Genomic DNA, 11340 nt, shown 5'->3' on the forward strand with positions numbered 1-11340 from the left:
GGGGCATATGAATGTTTAGCATATCTGGGATATAAATACCTTGCACTGCCAGCTACAAAAGTCCCATGCAAATGCCTGTTCTCACTTTCTGGTGACACTGTAAATAATAAGTGGGCAGCATTGTGTGTCTTAGTGATTGACTGAACAAGAAGTAGAACTGAGTGGATTTACAGGCTCTAGAGTTTTGCGTTGTTGTTTTGTTTTTGAGTGCAGCTATGTAACAAAAAAAGTGACATTTGTAAGTTGCACTTTTACGATAAACATATTGCACTACAAGTACTGTAGTGCAATATGTTTATCGTAAAAGTGCAACTTACAAATGTCACTTTTTTTGTTACAGTACTACAGTACTTGTATGAGGTGAATTAAAAAATACTATTTGTTTATTTTTACAGTGCAAATATTTGTAATAAAAAAATACGAAGTGAGTACGTGTTGTAATTGAAATCAACATATTTGAAAAAGTAGAAAAACATCCCAAAATATTTAATACATTTCAATTGGTATTCTATTGTTCAACAGTGCACTTAATCGCAATTAATTTTTTAATCACGATTTTTTTCAGTTAATCACATGAGTCAACTGCGATTAAAACGACAGCCCTAATACTAACACCTAATTATAAAGGTACTTTGTCCAAATGAGCCTGTCAGATATATAACTATGATTAAACTTTCATATCCACTACAAAAATCATTAGAACGGACCTATCATCTGAACTCTGATTAAAATAAAAGTAGTAGTATTCAGGCTGCACCCATAGGTTCAGAAGGATGGGATGTTTCTGGTAAAGTAATCAGCAATGAAGAAGCTGACATTAGCTTTCAGGAATCACTCCATTTATACGAATGCAGCCCTTCACATCTTTCAGACACTGTTTCAGTTCACCTGCAGGCTAAGGATGAGAGAGCCCTGTATCAGTTTACATTTCGAAGGTTCTCTTCATAACCAGAAGAGCTAGAAACTTTATTTTCTTTTAGAATGAAAGCTTAAAATTTGCACAGAACACAGGAATACCAGTACCACAATCGCTAAATCCACAGAAAGTGTGGAAATTCCCTCATGCACAGATTTCTAGTACTCCAATCAGTTTAAAGACAATTACAAAAACCCACAAACACAGTCCACTGAAAATGTATCTGGAGAATGTTCCACAGAGTGGATAGTCGCAAGCAAATGGATGAGTCAGAATTAATATACGTTATACTTCTGCACCTTTGACACTACATCCCAAAACACTTCAAACTAAAACTTAGTGAATCAAATATTTAAGAATATGCTTTGCTGTGTTATGAAAAAAGATAAATATGGATTTAGAAACAAAACGATCACAGGAATGAAAGGGCTGAAAAAACAGATCCATCACACCATAATCTAAGGAGCGACAAAATGATTAACCCTTTTCTAAATAACTTTTTCCCACTGCACTCATCACAGTGGTATCTGAATGCCTATCAACAATGTAGTCCCCTCATATCAACTGAGGCAAAGAGACGAAACCTCGCTAAAACTGAGGTGAAATGAAATCCAAAAATATTTATCCCTAGTTAGGGCATATTAACATGTATGTTTCTTTGGAGTATGTATCAAAAAGTTTACTCTCAGAAATGGCATCTTCTCAAAATGATCTTAAAGATCATCAGAGTCGAATGTTAACTCAAAAACCAAGCCAAGAAGCTGATTTGCATTGTTAATAAGTATCTTCATTCATAGCAACAACACACCTACTTCCTCCATGTCAAAACTACCTGACAAATAAGTACTTAACTTCCATCTATCCTATGCAAGGCCTGACAGTGTAATGGTTCTCTCACAAGATGCTTTCTTGTTGTACAGAAAAAAGCCCATGAGCTGTTTCGGTTGTAAACATGTCAAAAAACATGAATCAAATCTAACTAATGCAGTAATATCTGCCCAAGTTTGCAATAAGAGTCTGAAACAGTAGCTCTGAGAGGTGTAAACTCTCCCTTTCATTTCAGTGTATATATTTACTCAGATGTCTCTACTTTAAGTGTCTTCATTATTTGCTATTTCACTGCTCAGTCAAATCACGTAAGAAGAGGAAATATATTGTGAAGATCTACAAAATCTACTCTGAGGCATAGTTCATTTTGACAGCACGAATAGGTGGGCTTGGGAAAGTACTATTACTACAACCTCCCACTCAAAAATGAGCACCACCAAGAGGGAGCCAAGCCCTAAGGAACACAACAATGCCATGGGTGTGATGTATTCAGACCACACTGAACGGAAGCCAAATTCAAGCAACCCGGAAAGCGGGTGTGATTATATTCTGAACATCTGCACAGTCTATTGAGAGCAACATCTGAAGTGAACAGGACTTATTTTGTGAGTGGAGCTTGGAAGGGTAGCCTATCCTACCCAACAACCAATCTGATTCCTGATCCTACAGGTATGTAAAAGCAATGGACACCTAATTAATACCACAGAATCATGATAAGTCATCTTCTCTGTAGCAAAGGAGGTCCCAGCAATGCACCAAATTCTACTTTGGAAGTTTGGCATCCTGTTAGCAAACAGAGCTGTCTTCTCTTGTTATTACTGTAACAAAACCTTCATCCATTGGCTTATTGTATCCTTCACTTGTAGGCAGAAAATATTTTTAACACGTAAAGAAGCTGCTTTTTTTTTTTTAATTTCTCAAATCTATTGAGCAGCTATCGGAGAAAAAAAATAAAACTTCTGTTCCACTTAAATATACATCTGTCATTCTAACTGTGTCTAACAGGTCAGTTCTAGTTAAAGGGCCAGCTTTCGTTTTAACTTGGCCACAAATATTAACTCTTGACCGCAGGCTGTCATTAGAAGATTTATTTCCAAAGATAAATTTAGTGGTACAAATTTTAACAAATTGTAATGCATAGTTGGTTGAAGCAAACACATTCAAGCATACAGAGAGACAAGTTAGCCAGATCCATGTGCATTTTTGTGTTCATCTCTTTTTAAAAAGTTTTCAAGCATTTTAAAATATAATTTTGTACCAGGTTACTCAATAGCTTTTAACAGTTAATACAGTTTAACTTTTTCTCAAAAAGGAAAAAAGACCAGCTAATTTTAAAGCATCTGTTGTATTAGGGATCCATAATTAAGTGTTAATAATAACCATACTTTAACCTTACATTGAGCTTTTCATGAAAGGATCACAAAGGGCTTTTACATGCCTTAATACAACTCTTAGGTTGTCTATACTAGGAAAATGAGTTATATTTAAATGCTTTAATTAGCAAGCTGTCAAACACACCAGATAATGTCTGAAAACAAGTTCGTCCATTAGCCATGACCCCTAAGGTTGACCTTTAGTGTCATGACTAATGGCGACCAGCTAACCCTTTTAAAAAACATGAATCTACCTGAACTGGTAAATAGTGTTTAGCAACGTGCTAACTAAAACATACTAGTTCATGCCGGGTTGAGGTTTTTTTTAAAACCACAGCTCATTTTCCCAGTAGACAAAACCTAAGAAGTAAACAGCTATAATCAGGAACTATGTATTTTTCAGTTCCACAGCCAGAGATTGTGCTTCAAAACGTAATCTGTCATTTAAAAAGTTTCTAGCTCTCATGACTGTGAAAACAACCATGAAAACATGACAGTGTCTTCCTTAATCTGCAATTGCCTGAGACTATGGTTCTGAAAGATGAATACTTCACTCATCTCAGAGTTAATTCTGAAACAGATTAAAATTTAAAATGTCACTTCTTAATTTTACTATTGATCATTTGAAGAGAAACAACCAACTAAGGTACTTATTCCACAATCTCAAAATGCTTCTCATCACTTGTTGGATGTCAAACGCCCTAGTTGTGCCTCACCTATTTTCCAAAACCTCCATCTTCCCTCCAAACAACTTCTATCATGCAATTATGCGATGCAAAATCCATGAAGAACTGAAACTGTGATGACAACATAAAATTACTTTAATATAAAAATAAACATGCATCACTATAATGACTGTACTAGTTTATCTCATTTATTAGAAATCTACATTTTGTAGCTGAAATGCAGATGCTGCAGACTTTCCAATCTGCCATACTGGAGCACTGCAGAATCTTGGGACCTCAAAGCACAATTTAGATCCAGTTTGCCATGGAGTTGGATATTTAAGACTTGAGCCATAGAGGTAGAGCGACTTGACATCATGGTCACTTGGTCAGTCAATGTCAGCACCAGGAACTGAACTCAAGAGTCTCAACTCCCGGTCTTCATACACCAACCAGAAGACCTAACACAACATTTAAAGTAACTGTACCACTTATAGGGCAAAGCAATGACTGGAACCACAGCACCATTGTCCCTCAAATGACATAGTGGCACTATCTTCTCCTGTGCCCAAGAGGTATAACTGCTATTTTTTTCAATCCATGGGTTGGAAATAATTACCGTTTGCCAAGAGCAATCATTATAGAGACTCAAAACTTTGCCAAGTAATCCATCTCTCTTCTATATCTAGTACTATTAATAAAAAACTTCACAATTTAATTTAGAACTAAACTTAAGGTAAAAGTCAGTCAAGGTTCTGTGCTCTGGCTCTATCCGTAGACGTCTAAAGGAGCCAGATGATGCCATAGCATACCATTGAGGCTCCCTCACTCCCATTTTGCCTCAGTATTTGAAAAAAGGTAACAGATGAGAAACCATCAAAACCTACGTTTGCACTATATTTCTCCTATTAACACAAGCAGACATAGCCAATTCTTCTACTTGTTCCCCCTTCTACAAAGCGGCCATAAAGACAAAGAGGTATGGTTCCTCCAATGGCCAACTGACCAAAATGCAGAGAATCCATCACTAGTTTGTATTGTTATGCCCAAACATTACTGTAAGGATAACAAAACCTCGTGCTTTATGGAATTCCCTCCCTCCTAGACAGCATTACACAGCTGATTACTTGCAATCTGCAGATTTCTGACAGGTGTCAGTATACCAAATTTGATTTTCCTAAAATACCAATGTCACTTTGACTCCAGGAGCAACACTGCGTATGTTCTAGACAAGTGGTTCTCAAAGCCGGTCCACTGCTTGTTCAGGGAAAGCCCCAGGTGGGCCGGACTGGTTTGTTTACCTGCCACATTAGTAGGTTCGGCTGATCGCAGCTCCCACTTGCTGCTGTTTGCTGCTCCAGGCCAATGGGGGCTGTAGGAAGGGCGGCCAGCACGTCCCTTGGCCCGTGCCAGTGGGAGCCGCGATTAGCCAAACCTGCAGATGCAGCAAGTAAACAAACCGGTCCAGCCCGCCAAGAGCTTTCCCTGAACAAGCGGCAGACCAGCTTTGAGAACCAGTTCTAGACCAGTGGTTCTCAACATGCAGCCCGCGGGCCACTTGCGGCCCAATCAGCACAGAGCTGCGACCCATGTGACATCCTCAGGGCCATTGAGGTAGTATTTGGTTGCAGCACACAATGGTAAACAGGTTGAGAACCACTGTTCTGACACTTAGATGAAAATAGCCAAACTCAAAATAGCTGAATCAGCTCTATCAGAACATTTTCCTTTTTGTGGACTTCCAATACACTGTACCAAAACACAACAATCCCTGAAAGCCAATTGGGGGCAGAAAGGAAACTTAGCATATTCAAAAATACAACTGAATAAAACATGCAAGTGTTAACCAAACAAAACGTTCTAAAGGAAAAACTGCCATTATCAAGAAAGAGGCAACAAGAGAATGACTTCTCATATTCAAATTACTCTACACAAAAGCACATTCTATAAACTCTAGGAAGTCCACTTTTTTCCACTCTCTCTCCACGTATTACACTTTCCAACAGCTATCCTACAATATCAGATATTTAGGTAAAGTGCTTATATTTTTCTAAAACAATGCACACATGAGCAGATACACAAAAAGAGTCCCTTTGTTAATAAATGCTCCAGTGAGAGAGTGCATATTGTATTTAAAGCAGGGGCCTAGGTGTTAAGGCTCTTGGATTCTATTCCCAGTTTTGCTACTGACGTATGATCTCAGACATGTCATGTCATCTCTCGGTCTGCTCATCTTTACAATGGGTAGAATACCTACCTACCTCTTAGAGGTGTTGTAATACTTAATATTGGTAAGTGCTTTGTGATCCTTGAGTGAAAGGCACAATGCATGTGCAAAAATTATTGCACGTCTTCCTTACCCTGTGATCTACAGATCCTTCAGGGAAAAGACAAATATCAGTTTCCTCAGCAGACAAGTTATTTTTGGGAGAAAACCAAACACAAAGAACATCCTTCTTGCAAACTGCCTTCAACTGTTTGGTTTCCTTTCCTGAAGACACCTTTAAAGGATTCTGCCTTTCTGTTGCTGTTAAGATTCTTTGATCAAGAAGAGTAACCGGCAGCAGCATAAATATTTCATTCCTTAAGATCCACCGTCGAGTTTCATCTGGTTTTGATATAAATGGCTCCAGCTGACTTGAATTATACTGAAGATACAAATCATGCTTATGTAGCTGAAGCCTGTGTTCAAACACTGTAGAGTAGCCTGGAGACGGGAAGACTCTGGGGACCCTTTCTGGATTAGCAAGGCAATTTGGCATTGGTTCTTTGTAAAATGAGTGTCCAAAGTTCAAGACTGGCCACGAGTGGCTGTGGGTGGGCCGCCACAGGGCAACCGAGAGGCGAAAAGAAACCTCCAGGCCCAAGCTGGTCAATGGCAGGAAGGGCTCTGCCCTCGCCAGGATACTCACGAGTTGGTATGCAGGTACTCGAAGGTCAGCTGGGCCCGGTTCAGGCTGCTATAATTGGTAAAAGCCATGGCTGGCCCGGGCTGCCCGGCAGCCCCTGCCCCAGATCCCCACCTCAGGCGGGCACAGCGCAGCGCCCAGCGGGCTCTTCCGGGCCCCCAGCCCGCTGGCACGGCCTCCCAGCCGGGGCCGAGCTGCGGGGCTTCCCTGCGCCGGCCGCCGCGGCGAGGCCCCACTCCCGCTCCCCGATCAACGCACCTCGGCGGGAACCTCGAGGCCTCCGCGCCCGCCCCTCCCCCGCCGCCCGTCACGGCCCGTCGCAGGGGGCGCCACCTGCCCCGGGCGGAGCCGCCATGCGGGGAGGGTCCGCCCACGCCAACGCCGCTGCGGACCCCGAGCCCGCGCCTCGCCGCCGATTGGGGCCAACGCCCCGGCAGGCCCCCCCTGCCCCCGCCGCCGCGTAGGAGCCCCGCTCCCGCTCCCGCTCGCCACCCCCGGCAGCACGTGCCCGAGTCCCCCGCCGCCCCTCCCCGCGGCCTCCGCCTGCTCCTCGCCGAGCGGGCCAGGCCCTGCTGCCACCGCCGCCGGTCCCGCTTTGTCTGCTCTGGGCTCGCTCGCGCGCACCGCGCTCGCAGGCTGCGCCCGCACCGGCCCCGCCTCCCCCTTGGGAGGGGCCTCGCCGCTCGGCAATGATTGGCCGGGCCCGGAAGCACGTGACAGGTGAGGCATGGCGCCAGCCGCAACGGCTTCGCTCACGTCACGTGACGAACCCGTCCTTTCGAGACAGCGCGGCGGCGGGGCTGGCCGCCTGGCGCGCGCACGGGGCTGTGGGGCGTAGCAGCGGCAGCGGAGCCTCTGCTTGGGGGGACACCCGCTCCTGCACTCTGATTGGCTGGGATCAAGCGCCAGCCACCGCAGGTGCCCCCCCCCGCCCGTATACCGTCCGCCCCAGCGCGTGCCCCTGCAACCCTCGTGTGTCTGGCTGCGCGCTGCTGCCCCTCCCCCTCCCTGTGTGTCTGGCTGCCCCCGCCATCTCCCCCCCCGCCGCGTGTCTGGCTGCCCCCACCACCTCCCCCCCCGCCGCGTGTCTGGCTGCCCCCCCCCCGCCGCGTGTCTGGCTGCCCCCCCCGCGTGTCTGGCTGCGCGCTGCTGCCCCTCCCCCTCCCAGTGTGTCTGGCTGCCCCCGCCATCTCCCCCCCCCCCGCCGCGTGTCTGGCTGCCCCCCCCGCCGCGTGTCTGGCTGCCCCCACCACCTCCCCCCCCGCCGCGTGTCTGGCTGCCCCCCCCCGCGTGTCTGGCTGCCCCCACCACCTCCCCCCCCGCCCGCGTGTCTGGCTGCCCCCCCACCCCCCGCCCGCGTGTCTGGCTGCCCCCACCACCTCCCCCCCCGCCCGCGTGTCTGGCTGCCCCCCCACCCCCCGCCCGCGTGTCTGGCTGCCCCCACCACCTCCCCCCCCCCCGCGTGTCTGGCTGCCCCCCCACCCCCCCGCCGCGTGTCTGGCTGCCCCCGCCATCTCCCCCCCCCCGCGTGTCTGGCTGCCCCCCCCCCGCGTGTCTGGCTGCCCCCACCCCCCCGCCGCGTGTCTGGCTGCGAGCTGCTGCCCCTGCAACACCCTCTCTGCATCTGCCTCCAAAGTCTGTTGCCCCTACAACCTCCCATGACGTGGCTGGCTGTATGCTGGTATCCTGCAACACCCCCCCCCCCATACACACACACATGCGTGGCTACTCGCTGCTGCCCTTGCAACTTCCCCCCCCCCCCCCAACGCTTGGCAATATGCTGGTGCCCCTACACACACACACACACACACCCCCATGTGCCTTGCTGTGTGTTGCTGCCTCTGCAAATGCCTCCCACCCCTGGTGCTATGCTGCCACCCTCACTATAGTAATTTCTGCAGGCTACAATGTGCAAACTTGATCCTAAAAACAGTAAAAAGAACAGGAGGACTTGTGGCACCTTAGAGACTAACCAATTTATTCGGGCATAAGCTTTCGTGACCTACAGCTCACTTCATCGGCTGCAGTGTCTCTTCTCTATATGGCTCTTACCCACTGTTGAAGTCCAGGACAAAGCTACCATGGATCTAATGGCAAAAGTTTTGGGCCTTATCGCTTAATGAATCTACTGCCTTAAAAACAGATTTTAACAGCCATTCAAATAGGAGAGAGATGCCAAAGGACAGAAAAGAGCTTGGTCCAGACTAGTCAAGGAACCAAGTTTTCATTTATTTGTCATCTTTGATGGAAGAGATCAACTTTTGCTACAAAACATTTTCACTTGCATCACCCCCTACCCCATGGCTCCTGTCATTCAGTCTGCAACAAGAAATGAAGAGTTTGAATAATTTAGGAAGTGAAAGATCCCTTTTATTAAAAAAAACTACTGAGAAAGAGATGGTAAGGACATAATTGAAGAAATTAAGCATACATGGGTCAGCCCCATGACAGGAATCTGAAGATATTAACACTACTGCCCTACTAATAATTTTTTGAGAAGTGGTAGGAAACTGGAAAGGGACAAGAAGATAAGAGAAAGTCAAACGTAATGACCTTTGGCAGGGTGATTCTGGCCGTTCTCTTCCTGTAACTGCTTACTTCTAGTAAAATCATAAAAACAATCACTAAACCTTTGGAGAGTAAAGGAACTCTGGCCAGCATAGATGTATGAAGAACAAATTTTGCCAGACAAAGGTGACTCCTTACTGGTACCTGCTCTATAATTAGGTCTGGAAGGATTCAATTTTTCTGTCAGTAAATGTCAAATTTGCTGTATGTACCAAACTGATGAAAAAATATTTCCACCAATAAATCATATTTTAGGCAAAGTAAGAAGAATGCTGCTTGAGAACTTATTAGCGTTTTATGTAAGGAGGTTTACTTTGTATATTTTGATGTGATGTTTAGTTGACAATTTGTGTTTTAATGGTTATAAAGCTTTACCTTTTTGAATCTCAGTGTCTGCTGTTAAATAATTGTCTGATCGCCCATCATTTCTCACAACTGAAGATTTAAAAATTAAAAATGCTTAAAGCCCATAATTTTGTGCAACTGTGAAAATTTAAATTGATAAAAATTTGAAAAAAGCTTAAAAATAAACATCCATCAAAATTGTAAAAAAAAAAAAATTGAATTCTGCCAAGCCTAACTATAGTTAATATTGTCACAGAGTTCAGTTTTCACAGTTTTGTAAATATCTCACCAAAAGGGCAAAAAGCAAATTATACCATATGTTGAGCATTATTTGAGTTTTTCATGGTGGTTTAATAAAAAAAATAAACGGATCCCAAGACAAATAATAAGTTTTTGAAAGGAGAGGCTACTAACCTGGTGCAGTAACTGGAGTTCTTTGAGTTATGTGGCTCTCTGGGTGCCCCACTTCAAGTGCGCATGCACCCCATGTACCTTTGTTCGGAGATTTTCAGTAGCAATGCCTTTTTGGCCCACGTCTGTACTCCAGATATCCTTGTGCCCAGTACAGAATATATATATATATACTGGTGCACCAGCAAACCACCATCATTTCCTTCTCTACTTCAAAGTCCCATAGGCCGAAACTCCAAAGCTCAGGGGAATGAGGACTGGTAGTGGAGCACCCATAGGGACCCATAATGTTTCAAAGAACTCCAGTTACCACACAAGATTATTAATTTCTCCTCCTTCAAGAAGTGTTTCTGTGGGTGCTCCACTTTGGGTGACTCCCGAGCAGTATCCCCAGGAGGAGGAGGGAGCTTCAGAGTTGTATCTAACACAGAAGAGAGAACTGAATTGCCAGCCATAGGATCTGATCTGAAAGTATGAATCAAGATAATCAAGTTTAGAGAAAGTATGTATTGAGGTCCAGGTTGCAGCTCTGCAAATTTCAACAACTGGAACATCTTTCAATAGTGTCATTGAAGTAGACTGTGACCTTGTAGAATGGGCTAGTACTCTAGAAGGAGGTTGAACATTGGCAGCTTCATAATAAGAGATTTTCAACTAGAGATCTACCTTGAGAGTCTTTGGGTGGAAAAGATCTGGGAAACTTTCTAAAGCATTTGGTTCTATCCACACAAAAGTCTAATGTCCTTCTGACATCCAGGGTATGGCAAGCAGCTTCCTCCCAGGTGTGGGTGTGGCTTGGGGGATGATGAATAACCTGGTTAATATGAAATTCAGAAGATACTTCAGGTAGACATTTAGGATGTGGCTGCAATGAAATTTTTTCCATGAAGAATACTGTAAAGGGAGGATCTGCCATTAAAGCCCGCTTTTCTCCGACTCTCCAGACAGAAATGATGGCCATCCAGAAAGTCACAGATAGGTGGAAGCAGGGAATACATAGCCAATAGCTCAAAAGGAGGCAATTAAGAACCAAATTGAAGTTCTATACTGGGGTGGGCTCTTTAATTTGAGGAAAGAAGGTTGTCATTCCCTTGATGAATCTTTCTTGTCGTGGAGTGGGCAAACACTGAGGATCTTTCTACTTGTGAATGAAGAGTGTTGATAGTGGCCAGATGAACCTTGATGGCACTCATGGAAAGACCTGACTTTTTTAATTCCAACATGCAATCAAGAACAGCAAAGAGAGAGAAATCCCAACAGGCAAAAACTGTTGCCTGACACACCGGTGGTGGAATTGCTTCCATTTATTAGGGTGTTTTGCATAG

The 11340-nt window shown here is 44.8% G+C and overlaps 1 protein-coding gene across 2 annotated transcripts in view; it reads right to left on the reverse strand.

Annotated features, from left to right (window-relative positions):
- Nucleotides 1-7121, reverse strand: part of MORC2 (MORC family CW-type zinc finger 2) — a 111951-nt gene extending 104830 nt beyond the window's left edge. For both annotated transcript variants that reach the window (XM_084649143.1, XM_084649142.1), the window contains exon 1: nt 6695-7121. In XM_084649143.1, coding sequence (XP_084505269.1) covers nt 6695-6762 — 68 coding nt within the window. In that variant the 5' untranslated portion in view covers nt 6763-7121. The remainder of the gene's footprint in view (nt 1-6694) is intronic.
- Between the last annotated feature and the right edge of the window lie 4219 nt (nt 7122-11340).

This window comes from Lepidochelys olivacea (assembly GCF_965140295.1).
Source record: "Lepidochelys olivacea isolate rLepOli2 genome assembly, chromosome: 15".
NCBI lineage: Eukaryota > Metazoa > Chordata > Testudines > Cheloniidae > Lepidochelys > Lepidochelys olivacea.